The sequence below is a fragment of the Pseudozyma flocculosa genome (genome assembly GCF_000417875.1).
Source record: "Pseudozyma flocculosa PF-1 unplaced genomic scaffold scaffold00028, whole genome shotgun sequence".
In the NCBI taxonomy this organism is placed as follows: Eukaryota; Fungi; Basidiomycota; class Ustilaginomycetes; order Ustilaginales; family Ustilaginaceae; genus Pseudozyma; species Pseudozyma flocculosa.
In genome coordinates this window covers 3,278-24,994 of record NW_006920896.1, presented here as the reverse complement: position 1 = coordinate 24,994, position 21,717 = coordinate 3,278, and the positions used below count along the sequence as shown (strand labels likewise).

Here is a 21,717-nt window from a genome sequence, read left to right as displayed (position 1 = left end):
CGTGAGGCTGAGGTGAGTGGCAGCACCGTCAGCCTGGCCGTTGCATCTTTGGCTGTTGAAGGACGTCGCTCGCTCACAGCCCGCTGCGACGGTATGCTGTCAGACGCAGCCGCGATGTGACCGAGGGGGGACACCAAGACTTGCCTTTTTGCCGCCATGCTCACTGCGCTGCACTCGTCGACTGCGTGCTGGGGCGTTGTAGGGGGCGTGCGTCCGCCTCACGCGGCATTGACGTCTCCGGTGGCCATCGCCTGGCGCCCATCCGAATGAGGGAGGCGCAGCCGAACAAGGGAGGCGGGGAGCATCGAGTGTTGCGCGGGGAAGCCAAGGAAGACGAAGTCGCCGATCGGCCATGTTGCATCGCCCCTCGGGTCGACCAAGGGCGGCGCGTCGATGCGCCCAGGACGCTCAGCGGCAGCGGCCTACGACCGATCCGCTGTCGATGACGACGTACTGTCTCTCTGCCTGTCTGTCGGCTGGTCTTCGTCATCGTCGTCGTCGGCCAGCAGAGGCCCGGGGGGACGCAGCGAATGCCGAGGGCAGTCTGGTGGTGTCGGAAGTTTGCCGCGCGCTTCTTTTCTTGGCTCCGACGACCGGCGGGACAAGCGTCCTCGCGCCCCGCCTCCTCCCCAACTTCCGGGCGCCGCAAGCCCCCTCTCACGCGTCGGGTCCCAGCCACAACACTCTAGTCACACCCAGCATCCATCTATGGCATGGTACCTGCCCTCGGGCAGACGTCAGACAACACAGCCCTTCCTCCACCAGCATGCACCTCGACGGCGGCTAAGGGGCTCTGTGATCATGGCAGTAGCGCCCGGCAGGCCAGGCCTGGGGCAACGCCCGAGACTGTCGACGATGCCAAGCCTGCCCGGCGTCGTCCTCGGCCTATGCCTCCTCTCTCGCGTGCTCTGCTCCCAGTCACTCGGCGGCGCGCTTTCGGTCCACCTCTATTCAGCGCCTCATGGGTCGTGCTCCAGAGAAGATGCGCCACAGCCAGTCATCCTTTCAACAATCTTGCCCAGGCGGCGGCGACAAGATATATAACCCTCGCCCTCGTCCTTTCGTACTCGACGACCACTCAGGTGCGCCTCCATCCCTCGAGATACCAACAACGACTCGACGACGAACCGGCTCACGACTTGGTTTCCGCAGCCGATACCAGCACACCAGCCAGCCGCCAACCGCACATCTTTGCTGCCCTGCTTATCCACGACCGACGTCGCCTTCGCACCGGTCCCAGCCCCCCCAAACGCACGCCCTCGCCTTTGGCCTTGTTCCCAGAGTCTCTTTCCCCTCGCCTTCGGCGCTCTTTATTCCCTTGACACCCGCTTGACCGGCCCGGCGCCGATCGCCCAAGTCATCCCGAGCAACCATGTCGTCCGCCGACCCGGCCGAGGACTGCCTCTATCTGGCGATTGCCTACAAGCCCAACAAGATCGCCAACATGGTGGCGGGCATCGTCTACGCGCTGCTCGGCTTCGCCTTCGTGTGGCGCTGGGCGACGACGATGCGCGCGCGCTGGTCGCTCTGGCTGCCCATCGGCTGCTTTGCCTCGGCCGCCGGCTTCTTCATGCGCACCCAGGTCGACCCGTGCGACTTCAACATCCCCATCTACGCCGTGTCGCAGATGCTCGTCCTCGTCTCGCCCTGCGCCTTTATCGCGTTCAACTACATGCTCTACAAGCGCATCGTCCTCGCCGCCGACCCCGAGTGCGCCGCCGCCGCCGTGTCGACGACGAAAAAGGGCGGAAATACGATCAAGAAGAAGCACGTCAAGTCCAGGTTCTCCTTCATGCCGCCCCTCATCGCCGGCCGCCTCTTTGTCTGCAGCGATCTCATCACCTTCCTCATCCAGTCGTACGGCGGCGGCATGACGGCCCAGGAAAAGACGGTCGACATCGGCAACAAGCTCTTCCTCATCGGCGTCACCTGCCAGGCGTGCGTCTACGGCCTCTACATCCTCGCCTTCACCGTCCTCGCCTACCGCCTCAACAAGTACCGCGTCTCGGACCTGGCGACCGGCGAAAAAATCCAGTGGCGCACCAGCCTCCGCAGCCTCATCGTCCTCACCTACATCTCGAGCGTCTTTGTCATGGTGAGTGTTTGTCCGGCGCTGCGTCCGTCGCGCCGTTTCGCAGTCGCCCAGATCCCTCCCGCTGACCCCATCCCTGCCATCTTGATCCCCCATCCTCCGCCCCGCCCCACCCCGCAGATCCGAAGCGTCTTCCGTGTCGTCGAATTCGTCCAGGGACACCAGGGCGAGCTGGTGACGCACGAGGTGTACCTGTTCGTGCTCGACGTGCTGCCCCTCGTCATCGCCGTCTTTGTCTGGCTCTGCATCTGGCCCATCCACAACATCAACCACCTCGCAGACGAGTGCCACTCGACCCAGCACGAGCAGCTCCCCTTTGAGAACCGCCCCTTCAAGCACTCGGGCTCTTACTAGGCGCCTCCCCTCCCCCCCGCCCCTTCCCTCTGCATCTCATCTCGTCTCCCCAGGGCGCAGGCCAACGACCTAAACCCCCTCTTCCTCGACCCCGTATATAGACGCAATGATACCGCAACGACTCTCCCCTCCCTCCCTCTCCCGCGTCGAGCCCTCCCGTTCCTTTCTCATCGAGCCACACCTGTACATAGTTAGCATCCAAAATGCACGCGCGAACCGGGGATACCACGTTTATTGGACATTCGTTACGATGCCCTGCCATCCGGTCCCGCTTCCACCAGGATCTACAGCTGTCGACCGCCTTCCGTCCCGTCGCCACCCCCACCCCCCCCCCCCCCCCCTTTCCCCGCATCGAGCACAGGCTCTTCTTCCCCGCGCGTCCCTGCAGGGCTGGGATCTGTCTCGCTTTGTCCTCCCGCACGCACCAGAGGCTAGTGCCCCTCTCAGCCCTGAGCTTCTACGCCCTCCGCTTGTCACCGTCCCTCCTCATCGACTCAGATGCTCAACCCGTCGATAAGCTGGCTCTGACATCAGACGAAGACAGCTTCCCCGGTGAGGCCTGGCATCCGACCTCCGGCCTGTGTCGTATGACGCCTGTCTAGCTTCGCGCGATCATTCGCTAGCTTGTACGTAACGAGCGGCGAGGGTACAATCCTACCAGCTACACCTTCTGCTCGGCACCCTCTCCTCGTGACCAGGCTCGGACGCCCATGATCCACGTCTCGACCACGTCACCAGTCCGTGCATCGAGCACCGTCAGGTCGGCGTCGTTGCCCGGCTGCAGCAGCCCCTTTCGATCCTGGATGCCCAGCATCTTGGCCGGGTGGATGGTGGCGCACGCCGCCGCCTCGTGCAGCGGTATCGAGGCGTACTCGGAAAGTCGTTTGACGCACTCGGACAGCGGCACCGTGCTGTCGTCGGACAAGCGTGCAGATGACCAGGAGAGAGGACAGAAGGTCAGAAGGAGCACTGAGCATCGTCGTGCGTGGGCGTGGATCGCCGCGCTCACCTGCCTGCCAGCGTATCGGTGCCCTCGAGGACGACCTTGAAGCCGACCTTGGCCACGTTCTGCCCCTCTCGCCATGGGTAGATGCCGTCAGGCTTGGACGGGTCCATCCAGGGCACCGCTGCGAGGCATTGCGGCGACGGAATCGCGCCAGATCCGGTCGTCAGCTCGGAGAACCGATCGTCAAACTCCCTCGCACCGTCGACGCGCACTCACCATCGCTCGTCAGCACGCAGCCGCTCGGGTGGCAGCTGTAGGCCATCCGCACCGAGTACGGGTGGCAGTGGTAGCCATCTACGATCATGCCATAGTATGGCCTCGACTCTTCCCGCTGCTTGCCGTTCTGCGCGTGGCCATCGGCGGTCTTTGACCCGGGCGGGTTGGACCGGCCGAGCAGCCCCACGACGCCCGGGTCGCGATGGTTAAAGGCGCTCATGGCGTTGAAGAGGTGCGTGATGAGGCTGGCGCCTGCGTCGTGTGCCTCGACTGCCGTATCGATGTCGCTGTTGGTGTGGCCGATTGAGATGGTGCAGCCGCGTTTCCGCAGTTCCGGAATGGCAGCGAGCACGCCTTCGATCTCGGGCGCGACCGTGACAATCTTGACGCCGCGCATGTCGAGGCCGCTCGGCCCGGAGCCGTAGACGTCTTCGAGGTCTGCGATGCCGTTGGCGGCTGACCGGATGAGCAGGTCAGAGTGCATACCCTTCTTGCAGGGCGAGATGAATGGACCTTCGACGTGGAATCCGAGCGAGTGGGCGTGGACGGGTTTGCTGCGAGGCGCGAGGACGGGCAAGATCTGCAGCGGAGGCGCGCGGCGGCACTCCAGGACCTGTCAGCGCTGTGACTGTGGCGATGGCTGACCCTACTTGCCAGGAGCGCCGACTCACCTTGCGGTACAGCTCGGGCTTCTGGGTGATGACGGTGGGCACAAAGCTCGTCACGCCCGTCTCGAGGATCCTCGTGGCGAAGCGGTCCATGCCCTCGGTGTACCGCCGCTGGGCATCGCCGGTGGACAGCGACTCGTCAAAGTGTCCAAAGTCGACGCCGTAGGCGCCGTTGATCTGGGCATCGATGTAGCCCGGCACGAGCAGGTTGCCCTTGAGGTCGACTGTCTCTGCGTAGGTGCGGCCGTTGTGGTAGAAGTCGGACTGGCCGTCGACGATCCTGCCCGTATCGCGGTCGATGAGAAGGGTGTAGTCGTGGGCCAGGCTGCCGTCGGGAAGCAGGGCAGAGCAGTTGGTGAGCCGCAGCAGGCCACGCTGGCCTGCCGCTGAGCCGTTTGCGGCGCCAGGAGAGCCTGCGAAATGGGCCGATGGCATCGAGGCGAGGGTGCGGCGGCAGCTGGCCGAGCGTCTGTGGGAGCAGGGATGGGCGTAGGTCCGAGGGTGGCCAGGAGGCGTGGCGAAGTTGGATGGTCGAGGTGATTGTCATAAAGGGGCAGCCCGCCGTCCTTTTTGACTCCGCCAGCATCGCTTCGAGGTCGTGCGCGATCGCCATCGCGGCCAGGTCAGCCAGCCAGTGGGGCAGCATCTCAGCAGGCCACCTCGGGTGGCGAACCACGGCAAGAAACGCATCGCGGTGGCTCGGGCCTCTGCCGAGGTGCTCGCCCGGTGAGGACCGCCTGCTCTGCGACAGCGGCGCCCATGCCGAGGCCTCGGCGGCATCGGCCCGATCCGCGCCGATCCTAGCCGGGCCCGCCAGCCGTACCTGGAGCGAGGCCAGCAGCAGCAGCAGGCAAAGCAAGCCAGACGCTTCGGCTCGGCCCGACGCCGCCGAAGCTTGAGCCTCTCACGCCTTCACCCGCCATCGTCGACACCGTACCGCTTTCTAGGACCAACCCGTCTAGCTCGAGATCGCGGGCTGGCAGCTTGCACACCACCCACCAGCAACCGCGGGAGCTCCTCATCGGCCGGCGACCGAGACTGCACGCAGCCTCGACTGACCGCGTCGACGGCTTCCCGGACCGACCGACGCTGCGTTGCTTCCTGACTGGCCACCATCACCACCGCTCTCGGTCCAGCCGCCTACCGGCCTTTCGTTGATCTTCCAGCAGATGAGCACGCAGTCACGGACCGATCCGCCGCCGCAGCAGCAGCAGCGGCCATCGCCGCGGCGGCCCAACACGACGTGCACCTCCTGCCGTCGCTCCAAGGTCAAGTGCATCAACCAGGACGGCCAGGCTCCGTGCCAAAGGTGCAGGGCTTCAGGCTACACTTGCGCCTTCGAGCAGTGGCAGGGAGGCCAGCCTGGAGCGTACGACTGGAGGACGCGCACGGAATCGGTCCTCGCAAAGCTCAGCGAGGCCGTCGAATGCATCGCACGCCAGCAGCAGCGACAGCATCGGCAGAACCGGCAAAGGGATGGCGACTCGATCAGCCTCACACCGCCGCCAGAACGACGGAAGCGAGCCAGGGTCAGCCTGGGCAGCTCGCGCGACCCGATTCGGCGGACTAGGAGCCCAGCGGAGACGTCGGTCGACGAGTATGGCAGCGGAGACGACGATCCAACCGCCACCGTCGCGGATGCAGCAAGACCTCGTCGTGGCGCGGCCAATGCTCGCTCCTATACAAACATGACCGACACCGTTCAGGCGCCCTCGCGGCCAGCTGAAAAAGAGAGCAGAGGTGGACCAGCATCGTACTCCCCTCGACGAGCTGGACAGGCATCGCACTCTCCTCGCGGAGCTGACCAAAGTCATCACGCAACGATGACGCCTGGTCCACCGCCTTCGTCGAGACCCCGCCCCGCTGCGCAACAAGGGCTCGGGCCCGCGCGTGCCGGAGACGACGATGATTACGGTGATCTAGGCGGCAATCGTGACGATGGACCGACTACTCATTGGCATTCAAGCTGCGACGCCGACCGTGTTGATGCCCTCACGGGGCTAGGCACGACGGACCCGACTCGCCCCGTCCAAGCCGTCGCGCCCGACCTCGGTAGGCAAGGGAGCGACGCCCGCGTCGGACCCGCTTGGGAATCGCGGTTGCAGCCAACAATGCCGGGGACAGACCCATGCTTGGACCAGTGGAACCCAGCGCTGCTCTACGACGGTGCAGCGGCATCTCCTCGACCCGAACTGCCTCACGCTGGCGACGCCCAAGACCCCGCAGCGACGATGCAGCTCGAACGAGGCGGTACGGAAAAGCCCAGCGTGCCCGTGGCTCCAATTTTGGTCTGGCAACCGCCAGATGCGCTTCCATCAGCCCGGCAGTCTCGAGAGCGAAAAAAAGGATCATGCAGCGTCCCTGGCCGGCAAAGCCTCTACCGCTATCCCAGCCCTCGGCTCGGCATGGACGACCCCCGCCTCAACGCGATCCGTCTGGGCCTCGTATCCATCCACGAGGCGCGACATCTCTTTGCAGTGTGAGTGTCGGCTTCTAGAGGTCGTGCCAGGGCTCCCTCGCGCAGAAGCAACTGAAGCTTGCGAGTTGACAAGCCTGCGCCTGGCTCCCTCCCTTCCTCCCTCGTGCGCTTCTCTCTTCGCCCCACCAAGATATGCCAAAGGCGTGCAGCCGTTCAATTTTGGCTTCCCAGAGTTTCCCGCCAGCTCGCACATGACGCCGGTGCTGATCTCGGCCGTCGCGAGTGTCGCGAGCCTCTTCTCGCCGACCGCGCAGCTGCGGAGCCGCTTCCTCGCGCTCCGTGACGACGTCTTTGAACGGACCTCGGCCCACTTCCCGATCGACTCCGACGACCCTTTCAACGTCGAGACCGGCATTGGCACCGAAGAGATCGTCGGCGCAGCCATAGTCGCGAGCTACGACGCCTCGCATCAGGGGTGGCAGCTGGCGCGCGCGGCACGATGGTGGAGCGCGAGATGCTCCTACGACCGACCTGACGCCGACAATCTCACCGTTGGCGAGATGGTCGCAATTCTACCGCCACTGCGGAACATCTCCAGACTCGATCGAGAGCGGGTTCGGCTCAGCGCCTTCGTCGTCGAAGTTTTTCAGTGCGTGATGCACGGTCAAGAGCTGATTGGCCCTTTCCGATCCGATGCCGAGGGCGACACGACCTTTCTCCTCCATCCGCAGTGCGATGAGGCTCCGTACACGGCATCTGTGCGGCCCGAGATCACCAAGGCAGATGTACGGCTTGCGTACCATGCCCAGGTCGCCGACGTGATGCTGCGCAAGAAGAGAGCCCTCTCGCCAGCCGATGTCAGGAATCTCTCCGACGACCTGCTCAGGCACCACCTTCTATGCCAGCGCAGGCTCGGTGAGTTTTCGTCAGGGTAATCGACGGAACGTTTGGACGCTCAGCGCAACCAGAGACGCTGACATGTGCCGAGCACTCCACCTTCCTGCTTCTCGGCACTTACCTCTGACAGGTCGCGATGAGGATGCCGCGACGCGCAGCTGTGCGGCGCTGCTATTCCACCTGGCCCGCGTCTACATCTGCTCGCAGGTGCGCGACCTGCCTGCGCCAGATGGCACGCCGGAAGAAGAACTCGACCACGAATGCGAGATCGAGGCGTTGGCGGAGCTGTGCAACATCTCAACGGCCGCCGCACTATCGCTGCTGTGCGATCCGCGCGGCGGGCTGCTCGGCAACCTCGCCAAACTGCCAGCCGTCTACCACTTTCTCATCTCACACAGCCTCGGACACTACTTGCAAGAGCTCCAGGATCGCCGAGACAGCGAGGGTGGTAGCGTCGGCGCTCAGGTTGGACCCTCTGCACAGCCGTGTGCCCAGAGCGACGACTTGCTGCGCAGCATGCGGTGGTTCGTCCATCAATATGCCGCAGAGCTTCAACAGAGTCAGACGCAGTCGGCAAGCACGGCGATAGTGGGCCCCCGGGGCAGCAGCCTGGCCGACGAGCCGATATCACGTGGCGGCGATGCTCGAAGCGCCGATCACGATCTTGGAAGAGCGGCAGATCAGGTACAGCCGCCTTCCGAGCTGCTCGGTAGTGATACTGGCGCAAGGCAGCCCAGGCACGTCGAACATCCTGCGATGATTCGCCACCCTGCAGCCGAGATTGCCAGCGCGCTGGTCGAGGCGATGGAGGCAGCCCTAGCGGTGCTTTGAGCGACCGGCTGTCGCGCTCGGTCGCGAACGTTCGCTCTATCGAGGCAAACAGCTTGCTCTCCGCCTCGACCAACATTAATCTGCAGCCATTTTTGGCACGAGACCATCACACTGAGCTCGGAATTAGGTATTGCTCAAGCGTGCTGTCATACAAAAAGGTCGACTGCCAGGGCAAAAGCTGTCCCGCCGGAGTCATACCTGTGCCTCCTTGTCATTTTTGACCGGGGGTGCGACGGCAACGTCGACGCTGCCGGCTTCGACCCCTTCTTCCTGCGCACCGATCATCTCTTCGGCGACGCGGTAATGGACGACGAAGGCAAAGCAGACACAGCCGACGAGGGCGAGGGCCCAGCAGACGGCGAGCTGGGTCATGAAGGGCTGGTGGTTTCGATCGAGTGCGAACGCGACAGCTGCGCCCGCGCTCTGGAAGCACTTGTAGAGGCCCGCGAGGTGGGCGAGCTTGTCAAAGTCGTTTGAGATCGTGCCGATGGAGTAGAGGGTGTAGCACTGCCAGATGGCGTCGAGGGCGCCCATGAGGAGGAAGAGGAAGAGGAGCGGGGCGTAGATGGAAGCAGCGTCGGTAAAGTCGATGCGGCGCGTGGTGCCATCGGCGACCGAGGAGCGGGTGTAGTCGCGCTGCTTGGCATACGACCCCCCGAACACGGCCGCGGTCAGGACGGCCGTGATGGCCAGCCCGATCCAGGCGCGCGTTCGCAGACCGAAGCGCCGCTCGTCGAGGATGCGCCCGAGGAGCAGGCTCGATGCCATCTGGCTCATCCAGTACACGGTGCTGTTCAAGGCGCGCGTGCGCAGCGTGAAGAGGGCGCCGTTGAAGCAGTTGAACTGCCACGTGTAGAACCAATTGCTGGCGAGGAAGCACGGCAGCAGGACGAGGACCCAGGGATCTCTTATGAGGAGCAGCGCCGAGCCCGCCACTTGTCTCTTCCAGTCGGCCCGAGGTCGTCCCCCAACCAGCGAAGGCGTCGAGGAAGGGGTGGACAAGGACGACGAGGACGACGAGACGCGGGTGCCGTCGCTGCGTATGATCCTGGCGGGCGGAAGGACGGCGAGGCCGAGGAGCGCGCCGAAGAGGGTGAGGACGGTGAAGGCGATATAGGTGCCGTCGGATACGGTCGACGTCTGGCTGTAGTAGCTCAGACCGAGCTGAATCGCCGCACCGATGCAAGCGCCGAGATTGAGGAGGATCCAAAAGGTCGCGATGAACCTCCCCCTCTGGCGTTCCGTGGGCAGGGCCAGGACGAGGGCGCCCTGCACAGTCCACACAAGGGCGGCACACGCGCCCAGCAGAGCTCCCGACGCCGTCACGAAAGCCCCGTTCGAGTTGAGGTTGTACGACCAGAAGCTGCCGCAGTAGAGGGTGTATCCGAGGGCGCCGACGACGAGCGATGCGCGCACGCCGATGCGCGCCACGATGCTGCCGGAAAAGAACGAGAGGACGCTGAAGCACGCGTACAGCGCAATGTTGGCCTGCGCCGCCACGGTGGCGTCCACCTGGCCCCCTCCGCCCATGCCGTTGAGCGCGTTGAGCATGCCGGGGCACAGGAAGAAGATCGACGAGAGCAGCATCAGCTGGCACCACGACGACGTGTACAGCCGTACCAGCGTGCTTTTGCCTCGGCTGTCGCAGCTTCCGTCGAGGCCAGGACCGGGCTGCAGAGAATAGCCTGGCCGATGATGGACGAAGCCCACGACGACGGTGGCATCGGAGTGGGGAACGACGTCGTTGGCCGGCCACGGCTCGTCGCCTTGCTTGTCGGACAAGGGCGAAGGCATGGCAGACGCTGGCATCGCGGTGAGGCGGGAGGTGCCGGGCAGTGTGATATAGAGAGGGCGGGAAAAGCGTCGTATTGAGGGTATGGCGACAAGTGTGTGTAGGTGCAAGGTGACCATCTATCTCGCAGGAGGGCGGACTGGCGCGCCTTTTTCTAGGCGTTGTCCGCGTCGAGCAAGGAGAGCGCCGCAACCAAGGGGAACAGCGGGGCCCCGCTCAGGGTCGGGGTAGGGAGCGGGAGGGACAAAGCATCAAGCGAGAGGTAGCGCCGTGACGAGGAGGCAAAAGGGACGAGACGGACCGGCAGCGTAGCTAGACGAGGACCGATGCCGGTCACCTCGTTCATGGCCAGCGCTCCACAGCCAAGCCTCCTCTCTTGCACAGACTCCAAGTGCCCATCTTCCCTGACTTCCGACTTCGACCTTCGTGAACGTAGGTTGGTCTCCGAGTAGTGCTGGCCATGACGCGTGAGAGCATCCTCAGGCCGTGCACTGCTCGTGAACATAGTAGCGCATCAACCCGTTGGTGGGATCCGGATCGGCGCGAGGTGGTCGTCGGCGAAGCTTCCTCGGCGGGCGTCGGGCCGAACGCGACCGAGCCGCGAGCGTGCATCCCCGCGCCATCCCTGACAGGTTCCGAAATGGCGTCGCACCTTTGCCCTTTGACCAGAAGCCGAAGACTAGTGCAGCAGCCCGACCTCGGCTCATCGGCGGTCTCGCTGCTCTCGGACCGACGTTGCAGCTGCTTCCTGGTCGCATCGGTCGACCCGCCGAGGTCAGTGGTTCCCTCAGTGTTCGTAGAGCTTACTCTTCGTCGACGCCGAAAGCACCGCGCCGAGGGCCGGGAGGCCTATCTCTGCGGTCTTGCTCTGCGGCAGCCATGATGTATAGCGCAGGGTTCTCTCGCTCAGAAGCACCTTCAAGGTGAAGGATTCGTCGCAAGTCTCTCCGCCTCTCCACGTTCCCGACCCACGACTTCCAACGCAACGCAACTTCTCCGATACGGTCTGCTATCCTCCCTATGTCTACCCCGCGCCTCTGACTGCCCAGAGACCTTTCCTTGAACGAGAACTGCCGCAACGATGCTCTCAAGCTGCCAACGCTTGGGCGACCCGCTCGGCGTCGAGCGACGTGCACCCGCCACTCGGCCCCGCGCCTCGAACTCGCCAGAGTGCTCCGGCATCGCCCTTCCCCGAACCCCTCGAAGACAAGCACTCTTCACCTGGACGCAGCTATGCGACATCATCTGTGAGCCGGAACGAGTCGCCTATCCTGTCCATCTCCTGAGGTCGGCACTGATGCAACCTCGTCTTGGGCCGAGACAGCGACCGGACGTCTGCACGACCTACGCCGTCACCCCGACGACGTCGAGGCCTACTCCTGCTGGCGTCGCCGCGTCGAAAGCGTCTACGGAACAGTGCAGCGATACATTCTCGAGCGCAAGATCACCGCGCCCCGGCTCGTCGCCGCGTCGGCTGTAGCGCAGGGGGACATGGACAAGCCGTACTTCCACGCCGACATGGTCGATGGTCGTGATTGCCAGGTGCTCCTCAACGACTGGCCTTACAGCGTCCCAGAGGGTGAGTGCTTCCGAGCCGAAGAGAGCAGGATGGAAACGCATGGATTGCTGATATCGCGAGGCGGGGAAAGAGTGGTAGGCGTCTCGCACTACGTCGTCTGGTCCTGCCTTCCGATCCTGCACGAAGAGCTGCTTCCCGACGGGCCGATCAAGGAACAATCATGGACGACGATGCGACAGCGTGGACTCTGTGGAACCATCTCGGGAGCCAAGCTCGCCACGCCCGGCCTCGAATCGTTTCCCGATCTCTGCTCCTCCGCGACCGCAAAAGCGGCAGGCGAAGTCGTCGACCTGCTCCGAGGCGCCACGATGCCCCTCGTCGATTTCATCCGACGCACCTGGGACCTCAGCTGCGTCGACGTCGCCTTTTTTGCCAATCCGCCCCGGCTCCAATCCGTGCCGCAGCTCCCTCATTTCCATGTCCTTGTCAGAGAGCGCGGCTCGATGTGAGGCCGGTCGCGGCCCATGTAGATGGAAAAATGCGAAGGTGCAACACTACTGTTCTTCCAACGCAGCGAGAAGGCATTGCGCCTTGTCTATGTCGTCTTTACCGTCGCCCGAGACGCTGACTTCGTCGATGCAGGGCGTTGAAGAGCAGCGATACCGGGCGTTGGACGCTCGGAGGGCTCCTTTGCTACCGCCGCCACCACGACGACAGCAAGTCTTGCAACGGAGTGGAATCCATTTCAATTCATCGGCAAAGGGCATCCGGAGCTGTCTATCGACCTAGATGAGCGGCCCACTCCCACTGCGCGGTAACACAGCCGCACTCGCCCCCTTTCCGGCGCCAGCGCGGGCCTGCAGGCCGTACATCTCTTCGACCTCGTTCTGGGCGCGCTCGATGTCCTTGAAGTAGCGGTAGGTCCTGACGCGCAGCTCTACCGGGGCAGGGACCGACGTGGATCCATCAGCTGGATCGCTCGGCTGGAAATGGAAGAAAAGAGGCCTGGTGGGGCTCACCAGATGCAGCGTCCTCGTCGGACACAACCATGGGGTTCGGGTGCAGCTGCACGCACGAGACGGTGTTCTGCGGTCAGACAGGGGGGCGGCGAGGAGGAAGAGCAGCAAATCAGTCCGGATGTCATCGACCGCACCAATCCCAAAGGTCAGGCCTGAAACCACTGGCCGGGCTACCTACCATATGACTGACGCCGTCCTCGATGCACCTGCGCAGCGCCTCGGCCTTGTGCTGCCCGACGACGAGTACGACGACTTCACGTGCATCGAGGACGGTCTGCACGCCAACGGTGAGCGCCATGCGGGGCACCTGGGCCGGGTCGTCGTCAAAGAAGCGCGAGTTGGCGGCGATCGTGTCGCGCGCCAGCGTCTTGATGCGCGTCCGCGACGCCAGCGACGATCCGGGCTCGTTGAACGCCACGTGCCCGTCGGAGCCCGCGCCCGCCAGGAAGAGGTCGATACCGCCCGCCTCGGCGATCGCGCGCTCGTACGCCTCGCATTCGGCCACGAGGTCCGGCGCGGTCCCGTCGAGGATGTGGACGTTGCAGGGTTGGATATCGACTTTCGGGGCGGCGAGGCGATTTCGCGATCAGCCAAGCAACTCTTCCCGGCGGCCCCCGCTTCTTCGCCCGGACATCGCGGTATGAAGAGATACCACAACTGGGGAGGGGACTCACTGTGCGAGAAAAAGTGGCGCCACATGAACGAGTGGTACGACTGCGGATGGTCGCGGGGCAGGCCGACATACTCGTCCATGTTGAACGTGACGACGTTTCGGAAGCTCAGCCGACCCTCGTCGTACAGCTGCACCAGCCGGCGGTACGTTGCGAGCGGCGTCGATCCAGTCGGACAGCCGAGGACGAACCGGCGGTCGCTCGAGGCAAAGTGCGCTTGGATCCTGGCGGCGACGTAGTCCCCGCTCTGCACCGCGCGTCGTCGAGGTGGGAGCGCGAAGAGGGTCAGCCCGGTCGTCGGCGTGGCGTCGATGCCAACTGAAGGGCTGTGGGAGGATTGCACTGGACTCACGTAGCGCCCCACGGCATCGGGCGTGTCACGGATGATGCAGCGCATGTCGCAGAGGGTCGAGGCGGCGAGTCAGGAGAATGTGATGTCGAGGACGAGGGTACGGGGGCCAAGGTTGATCCCGAGCTAGGGCAGCAAAGGCGAGGTTGACCGTCAGGCCAAGCGACGATCGCAGCTTCGATCCCACTTATACCGCTGCTGCCACTGCCGACTCGGATTCGATCCCTTGATGCTCGAGGTAGCAGCTCAAGCTCTGGTCCGATCAGAAGAACCGAGGCCGGCTCGCATTGAAGGCATGCTCGGCCACAACGGACCGATGCGCGCGGTCGAGCGCCGATCAGTCCACCTCTCTGCCCTCAGTCACGACTTCGACGAGGCCGACGCATCGTTGGGAGGAGGAAGGAGCTTCGAAGCTGTATCATCGGCCGGAAGAGACGACAGCGAACCATCGGACCGGTGCTCGCCAAGACCCAACTCGGTGCTCGCCGCCGCTCGAGCATCCCGACCGACGCGTCAGTCGGCGTGGGAAACGCCTCGGGCCGATTTGGACCGAGGCCGACCGATTGGCTTGCGTCCCCCCCTCGGTCCGCTCTGAACCTCGATGGCGGTGCAAGGCGGTCCTCCCAACGCCGCAATCTACACCGTCTTGGCCGGCCGAGGGAGGTGATTCTGGCCCCTCTCGCCCACCGTAGCCGACCTTTTCGGACACGATTTCGGTGGCGAAGCAGTGCAGCATGCTTGGCCGAGGAGGCCGGTATGTCTGGTGTCGCGCCCGCCGTGGAGCGGGGTTAGCACGGACGAACGACTACTGTGTCTGGCTGCACCACAGTGGGCATCGACCCCCGCCGTCTACAGCTCATAAGCACCGCACTTCGGTGCCGGGCTCACGATGTCAGTACACCATCGCCGCTCGCCACTTCCAACGGGTACCGAGGCACCCTTCCCGCCACCTCTCAGCGAGGATTTCAGAACATCGTCCGACCTCGAAGGCCACGAACACTGATGCAGCCCGCCCAGGCCACCGCCGACGATCTGGTGGTGTGCGTCGATGCGGGGGGGACAAAGACGCAGGCGGTCGTCGCATCGCGCGGCGAGGGCCAGCTCTGGTCCTACCGCACCGGAAGCGGCAACTGGTGAGTCGAGTCCAGTCACGGCGCCGGATATCAAGCCGTCACGTCACCGTCAGGGGATGGGTGATGCCGAGACTGGCTGACACCGTCTCCCTCGACTTTGGCTCGTTGTTGGCGTCTGGCCTCGCGGGGATCCGGCGCAGCGCTACGCTGGGCATCGAAGCGGCCGCGCGCGTCGTCCTCGAAGCTGTCCAGGGTGCGCTGCGCGAGGCAGGCTACCACTGCCCCGGGTCAAAGGTCGACAGCAAGGCCGGACGACGAGAAACAACGACGATCGAGGACAAGGCCGGACGACGAGAAACAACGCCGATCGAGGATCAAGGGGGTCACTCCGCTGCCGTCGACCTGCCCTCGCCACCCACCTCTGCGCCGAGCGTCGACGAAGAAGAAGACGAGGACAGCGACAAGGACGACACGGCACCGCAGCGAGCCTCTCCGGCATCCGCCGGCCGCGGCCCACTGTTCAAGGCGGTATGGATCGGATCGGCGGGCATCTCGTCTCGGACAGTCTCGACGAGGTTCAGGGACGAGGTGCGGCGGCTGCTGGCGCCGTACTGCGACGAGCGGACGGCGGTGTGGATCAGCAACGATGCGGTGCTGCTGTCCGCGGCGATGCTGCGGGAGCCAGGGGTGGACCGGTGCGTGTGCCTGATCGCGGGTACGGGAAGCGCCGGCTTCAGCTTCCGGCGAAGCGACGGCGAAGCTGGGCAAGAAGGAGGCGAGCTCGGCGAGGTGCCCGGGATCGAGACGGTGTCGCGTGCGGGCGGGTGGGGCTACGTGCTAGGCGATCATGGGTCCGGGTGGCGGATCAGCCTGGCCGCCGTCCAGCTGGTGCTGCGCCGGTACGAGGAGCGCCGATCGGCGAGGAGGGACGGTGCGGCGACCGAGACGATGCTGGAGCGGCGCGTGTGCGCTGCTCTCGGAGTGTCTTCGCCCGAGGAGCTGATCGCAGCCACCTACGTGGATCGGTCCGGCGAGTGGAGCGGCGACGGCGACGCGGGCAGCGGCTTCTACGCCGCCGAGGATGCGCGGAAGCGGTGGATGGCGGGTGCGACGCAGGCCGTGTTTAGCGCTGCGTTTGGCGGGCCATCTTTGGAAGGCAGCAACAGCAGCAGCAGCAGCTTCAACAAAGGCGGCGAGGACAGGCACGAGGACGAGGACGACTATGAGACGTCGCGTGCGCTGGCCAGGGAGGTGCTGGATGAAGCCATCGACGATCTGGTAGCGCTGCTCGAGCGGCTCACAGTCGACGACGACGGCGAGGAGAGGACGGCTGCGAGGGCGGACGCGGTACCATGGCTGATGGTGCTCGGCGGCGGGCTGTGGACCGAGGGGCGGTTTGTCGAGATGCTCGTGTCTGCCTGGAGCGCAAGGCGGGGCAGCGGCGGGGGCCGTCGAGCGCTGGGGCGGGTGCGCGTGGTGCGGGAGCCTGCGCTCGAGGCTGGCCTGTACCTGAGGACGAGGTTCCTGCTGTAGCTCAGGTCGGTCATTCGGGGCAAGACTGCTACTGTGCGCTTTGAACAGGGCTCAACCAAAGTGATGGAGAGAGCGAATGAGAGAGGGGCGAAGGAGAGCGGAGTGAGAGAGAGAGAGAGCGAGCGATAGCGGAGAGGCCACGACGAGGAGCCAAGCGCATCATCGTCCTCTGTGTTGCTGCGCAGTCGCAGGAGGTGGAGGCTTTCGACATGAGCCCCTCTTGACGCCACCCAAAGCTGAACCCCGCCTAGCCTGTTTCGGACCCACCACCTACCCGCCACCAACGCCGCCGTCACACCGCCACCATCGCCACCGCCGCCACCGCCGCCACCGCCGCCATCGCCGCCATCGCCGCCACCGCCACTACGAGCTCAGCAATCATCGCCCCATCGCCACACACGCAGCACACCCCCTCTCCATGTAGACTTCAAGCAAACATCCATGCTCATCTGATCTCCGCCCCTCCGTGCTATTACACCATGCCCGCCGCACCCACCCACCAATCGGCCTCGCCCAACAAGCGCCGCAGACTCGGCCACTCGCCGTCCAAGCAACCCAACCTGCTCAACTTCTTCACCAACCCAGCACCACCAGCACCAGCGTCCGCCAGCGCTACCGCCTCTCGCTCAGCCGCACCGCACCCCCAGCCACCGCCATTGTCCTCCTCCTCCTCCGTCCCCCCCTCGTCCAACCAACACCGCCCACGCACCAGCAGAGAAGACATCGACATCGATGTCGCAGTCCAGGCAAGCCTCGCCACCACCAAAAACAGCCACTCGTCGCCACCGCCACCACCGCCGCCATCATGCCCACCCACGACTGCCCGCACCGCCGGCGACTCGCTCCTCGACTGCCCCGTATGCTCCAGACCCATCCCCTTCCGCACCATCGAGGCCCATGTCAACACATGCCTCGATATCTCATCCCAAAAGCCCTCCTTCCCACCCTCGATCGACGCCGCCTCCGAGGTCCGCTCGGCAGAGCAGGCCGCACTCGTCCGCAACGGCGCAGCGCACCCTCCGCGCCCCGAATCGTGCTCGCCCGCACCGCACTCGGGCTCACAGACGCCCGCACCGACCGATCCACCCTCCTCGACTGGCACTGACCCCGCCATCATGTTCCCAATATCTCACCTCTCCGATCGGCTTCAGGCGGGCACCATGGTCGTCGAGCCTCTGCCGCCACCCCCAGCCTCCGCACCGACCAAGTCCGAGCGCGACACCGCCTTCAGCATCCTCATGAAGCCCCACTCCGAGGCAAAGCAGTGGGCTACCGCAGACGCAGTCGAGGCCGCAAACTACCGCGGCCGCGCGCGCAACAAGCCATCGGCCCGCACCGCACCCTTCTACAAGGTCCTCGAGGGCATGCCCCTCAGCGTAGACGCCTTCCGCTTCGGCCGCATCGACGGCTGCAGGGGCTACTTTCTCTCCCACTTCCACAGCGACCACTACGGCGGCCTCTCGAGCAGCTGGAACCACGGCCCCGTCTACTGCAGCGTCACCACCGCCAATCTCTGTCGCACCAGCCTCGGCGTCGACGATATGTGGCTGCGTCCCCTGCCCATGGAGGTGCCCACCCTCATCCCCGACAGCGGCGGCGTCACCGTCACCTGCATCGACGCAAACCACTGCCCCGGCTCCTGCCTCTTTCTCTTCGAGGGTCCCCAGACCGCCTCGCTTCTCTCGCCCCGCTCCCATGCCAGCCCGCACATTGGCACCGGCAAGATCTTTCGCTACCTCCACTGCGGCGACTTTCGCGCCAGCCCCGTTCACACCAACCACCCGCAGGTCAAGGGCAAGAAGCTCGACATCATCTACCTCGACACCACCTACTGCAACCCGCGCTACTGCTTCCCCGCCCAGGACCAGGTCGTCGAGGCCTGCGCCGAGCTCGTCCGCCGCCTCATGCCGGTCAAGGACGAGGACGGCGCGGGCGGCCAGCAGAAGAACAAGGCAGGAGACGACCACGAGGAAGAGGAAGATTGGCGCGTGCCACCGCGTCTTAACGCCAGCGCTCGGGTCGCTCTCGCTCAGAGCAGCGCAGCCGCAAAGGCGTTCAAGGGATGGCTCGGCGTCGACGGGAGGCCCCAGGGGCAACGGAGCGACAGCGACAGCAGCGCCGAGGCAGGGCCCGCTACCACCGAGGCGGGTAAGGTGACCGGACAGGGCGCCCTTGGCGACGAATGCGATGACGAGGAGCCGCTGCTCGAGGACGAGGACTCGGTGCTCGCTGCTCGCGGCGGCCACCGCGGCATGGGGAGCTTCGACGACGAGGAGCAAGAGCTGTGGCACCAGGCCGCCCTCCGCAGCACCGACGCATCCCCGGCGGCACCGGGCCATGCGTCGGGAGCCAGCGAGGGGCACCAAAGCGGCGAAGCATCGCCCACCGCTTCCCTCGTCAAGCAGGAGGATGCCGACCAGGACAGCTTCGGTGCAGCGTCGGCCAACGCGACAGCTGGTCTAGCTTCTCGCGATGAGCTGGGCCAGGATAGTCTTCGCAGCGAGACGGCGATACCCTCCGAGTCCGTCGATGCCCAGGCGAGTGAGGCCACCGCGGCTTCCCGGCTACCTTCTCCAGGCCAGCGGCAGCTCAGCGTTGCTGCGCCGTCCACTGCAGACCCTTCTCCCGATCAGCAAGCGGGCGACGAGCGCAGCGGTGCGGCAATCAAGTTGGAGGGCGCGGCGGATGCCGGCGCGCAGGCCTCTACGGACCAACCTGTCATGATCAAGCAGGAAGGCGCGGACGGCTTGGACAGGGCGATGCTTCCGCCGGCATCGACCGCCATGAGAGGCTCTGCGCGGCGTGCCAGCAGCACCTCCGCCTTGGCCTCGACGGTCAAGCGAGAGCACGGTAGCGAAGCGCCCGTTGGGCCACCCCGCACCGCCAAGCAAGAGGACGGCTCCCCTGGCGAGGTCAAGAAGGAAGACGGCGCCGAGGAGGCGACCAACTCGCGCAACTGGCTGGCCAAGCAGAGCCACGCGTCCAAGGCGTCGGTGTCGATGGCGCGCCAGTCGGGCCGCCTGCTCGTCGTCGTCGGCACCTACACGATCGGCAAGGAAAAGGTCGTCAAGGCCGTGGCGCGCCAGATGAAGACCAAGGTCTTTTGCGTCGACTCGCGCAAGTATCGCGTCTATGCGCAGCTCGAGGACCCGGAGCTCCACTCGCTCCTGACGCGCGACCCCAACCGCGCCAGCGTCCACGTCACCAACCTGCACGCCATCAACGCCGACGGCCTCCGCGACATGGTGGCCGCGCTGCGCGCCCGCGGCTGCGGCTTCACCCACGCCATCGCCTTTCGCCCCACGGGCTGGACCTACAAGCCCCCCACGGGCATCGACACTGTCTCGCCCAACCTCGACCGTCTCATCGAGTGGAACCAGGCGCGCAACTTTGGCCCGCACGGCTTCTTCCCCACCCGCGACAGCACCCCCGAGTACATGATCTACGGCGTGCCCTATTCCGAGCACTCGAGCTTTGTGAGTGTCCTCTCGCGCTGTCGTCTCTGCACTTGTCGTTCGGTCGGCCGCCTCTCGCTACTGTCGGTCGTCGAGACACGGGCTCTCTGCCCGTCGCTGTGGGCACGCCAGCGTCACCGCGGCATCCGTTCCTGCAGGCATCTGTCGGGCTGCTCTTCCGCACCCGCCACCTCGTCAGCTGGGCATCGAGGTCTCGCCCGACAGCGCCGTCTGGCCCGAGGCTTTACGAGCCAGCTTCGAGCCCTTGCTTTCCCTTGTCGACCTCTCCATACGCCGACCATCTCATCGCCGACGCATCGGCGCGAGCCTCGGCATCGTCTGTCTTGCCGACGTCGTCTTGCACTCACGCCCCTCGTCGACACGATTGCACCAACGGCCTCTTTCGCCCCGCTCGCTCTTCCCCGGACGACGCGAGCACGTTCCGACGCGCTTTCGCTGGCACCGCGCCTGCCCTGGCACGCCGATGGCGCTGCTTTGCTGCATCGAGATCGACACCGCGTTCGGTCGACCTCTTCGGGCCCTCGCCGGGCTTCCCCTTTCTCCACGCGATCCAAGACATGTATCGCTGACCGCACCTTCTCGCCCTCGTCTTCTCGCCCTCCCCACGGACAGTTTGAGCTGACCTCGTTTGCGCTCTCGACGAGGTACGACCGGATCATCGCGACGGTCAACGTCGGCTCCCACGCGAGCCGTGCCAAGATGTCCAAGTGGTTCGACCGCTGGGCCGCCGAAAAGCGCAAGCGCGCCAAGGCAGGAATCGTCGATGGGCCCGAACCGCGCGCCGAGACGTACTGGTGAGGCGCCGCTGTCGTTGCGGCGACATCGGACCGGATGCTTGCCGACCTTGAGGGATAGGTGTGCTTCGGTCGGGCGGCGGAAGAACAACTAGAGGCGATGCGATAGAGAACCGACTCTAGGTGCGCGCGCTGAGTGGTCGAGGCACTCGCTTCTGAGAGGTGGGCAAGACGGTCGTGCTGGCGCCGTTCATCCGCTGCTCGCTGCAGCGCAATTTGATCGCCCGTGTGCGTCGTTGCACGCCGTCATTTATGGCCCGGCGAACCGGCCAGCTTCGCTCGCTCGTTCGCTCGCATGCGCGCTCGTTCGTCGACCGCTCGTGCGCCATCGGCACACACCTCCTCTCGTCCCTCCGTCCACCGCTTCTCTTCTAGATGCCGCTGATATCCAACCATCCCCCCCTCTTCGGCTCCACAACCTCACCATATAGCTACCGCAGTCTGTTCCAAGGATGTTGCCATGGTTGTGCATGCAGATTGAGCACCTGCCCTTGCCTTGGTTGCACAGCATAGCAAGAAGATGATCTTCCTTGTAATTTCCTCACCCTTTTTCATAGGTGCTCCTCTGTCATCTGCCCCTCCTGGCCACATGCCCACCTCTTGCAATGTGCAACTATCAGCCCAGTCCTGACCCTGAAACTAATCAAGCAACCTTACCCACCCCAGCTGAGACAATAACCCTAACCCTAACCCTGCACCCCTCCCAGCTGTTTTTGGCCTGGCAAGGCACCATTGCTGGCAGGTAAAATCCTGCAAAAATGTCAGGGATGGGCACCTGTCCCAGGGCTACAACATACCCTAAGATGGGCCTGATCTGCTCCCAGATGGCTGAGCTAGGCTGGCAGGCAGTTTGGGCCTGTTCTACCCTGAATTTCCAGCTGGCCAGGGGGCAGCCTGGGCCCATCCTGCTTGCCTAGGCAGGGTCAGACAGGGCCAGGCAGTGCTCCTGGGCCTGCTGAGCATGTCAGGGTGCCTCCCATGCCACCTGCCAGGGTTCGGGGCCAGGTA

General features: G+C 64.9%; 8 protein-coding genes across 8 annotated transcripts; 5 read left to right on the top strand and 3 right to left on the bottom strand.

The window, feature by feature from the left end:
* Nucleotides 1–1,372: 1,372 nt before the first annotated feature.
* Nucleotides 1,373–2,446, top strand: PFL1_06617 (uncharacterized protein; the record flags this gene model as incomplete). The annotated part of the gene is made up of 2 exons (XM_007884163.1): nt 1,373–2,095; nt 2,213–2,446. 2 exons carry the CDS (start codon nt 1,373–1,375, stop codon nt 2,444–2,446), a joined length of 957 nt encoding a protein of 318 aa, XP_007882354.1.
* A 661-nt stretch (nt 2,447–3,107) lies between these two features.
* PFL1_06616 (uncharacterized protein) lies at nt 3,108–4,771 on the bottom strand (the record flags this gene model as incomplete). The annotated part of the gene is made up of 4 exons (XM_007884162.1): nt 3,108–3,357; nt 3,456–3,573; nt 3,669–4,248; nt 4,340–4,771. The coding sequence occupies 4 exons, from the start codon at nt 4,769–4,771 to the stop codon at nt 3,108–3,110; spliced, it is 1,380 nt and encodes a 459-aa protein (XP_007882353.1).
* Nucleotides 4,772–5,505: 734 nt separating this feature from the next.
* PFL1_06615 (uncharacterized protein) lies at nt 5,506–8,483 on the top strand (the record flags this gene model as incomplete). The annotated part of the gene is made up of 3 exons (XM_007884161.1): nt 5,506–6,815; nt 6,946–7,670; nt 7,783–8,483. The coding sequence occupies 3 exons, from the start codon at nt 5,506–5,508 to the stop codon at nt 8,481–8,483; spliced, it is 2,736 nt and encodes a 911-aa protein (XP_007882352.1).
* Nucleotides 8,484–8,675: 192 nt separating this feature from the next.
* Nucleotides 8,676–10,277, bottom strand: PFL1_06614 (uncharacterized protein; the record flags this gene model as incomplete). The annotated part of the gene is made up of 1 exon (XM_007884160.1): nt 8,676–10,277. The coding sequence occupies one exon, from the start codon at nt 10,275–10,277 to the stop codon at nt 8,676–8,678; it is 1,602 nt and encodes a 533-aa protein (XP_007882351.1).
* Nucleotides 10,278–11,356: 1,079 nt separating this feature from the next.
* On the top strand, nt 11,357–12,303 carry PFL1_06613 (uncharacterized protein; the record flags this gene model as incomplete). The annotated part of the gene is made up of 3 exons (XM_007884159.1): nt 11,357–11,522; nt 11,600–11,854; nt 11,981–12,303. The coding sequence occupies 3 exons, from the start codon at nt 11,357–11,359 to the stop codon at nt 12,301–12,303; spliced, it is 744 nt and encodes a 247-aa protein (XP_007882350.1).
* A 276-nt stretch (nt 12,304–12,579) lies between these two features.
* Nucleotides 12,580–13,881, bottom strand: PFL1_06612 (uncharacterized protein; the record flags this gene model as incomplete). Its single annotated transcript, XM_007884158.1, has 5 exons — nt 12,580–12,731; nt 12,814–12,880; nt 12,992–13,371; nt 13,488–13,731; nt 13,837–13,881. The coding sequence occupies 5 exons, from the start codon at nt 13,879–13,881 to the stop codon at nt 12,580–12,582; spliced, it is 888 nt and encodes a 295-aa protein (XP_007882349.1).
* A 954-nt stretch (nt 13,882–14,835) lies between these two features.
* PFL1_06611 (uncharacterized protein) lies at nt 14,836–16,439 on the top strand (the record flags this gene model as incomplete). Its single annotated transcript, XM_007884157.1, has 2 exons — nt 14,836–14,966; nt 15,107–16,439. 2 exons carry the CDS (start codon nt 14,836–14,838, stop codon nt 16,437–16,439), a joined length of 1,464 nt encoding a protein of 487 aa, XP_007882348.1.
* A 1,115-nt stretch (nt 16,440–17,554) lies between these two features.
* On the top strand, nt 17,555–20,713 carry PFL1_06610 (uncharacterized protein; the record flags this gene model as incomplete). Its single annotated transcript, XM_007884156.1, has 2 exons — nt 17,555–19,915; nt 20,528–20,713. 2 exons carry the CDS (start codon nt 17,555–17,557, stop codon nt 20,711–20,713), a joined length of 2,547 nt encoding a protein of 848 aa, XP_007882347.1.
* Between the last annotated feature and the right edge of the window lie 1,004 nt (nt 20,714–21,717).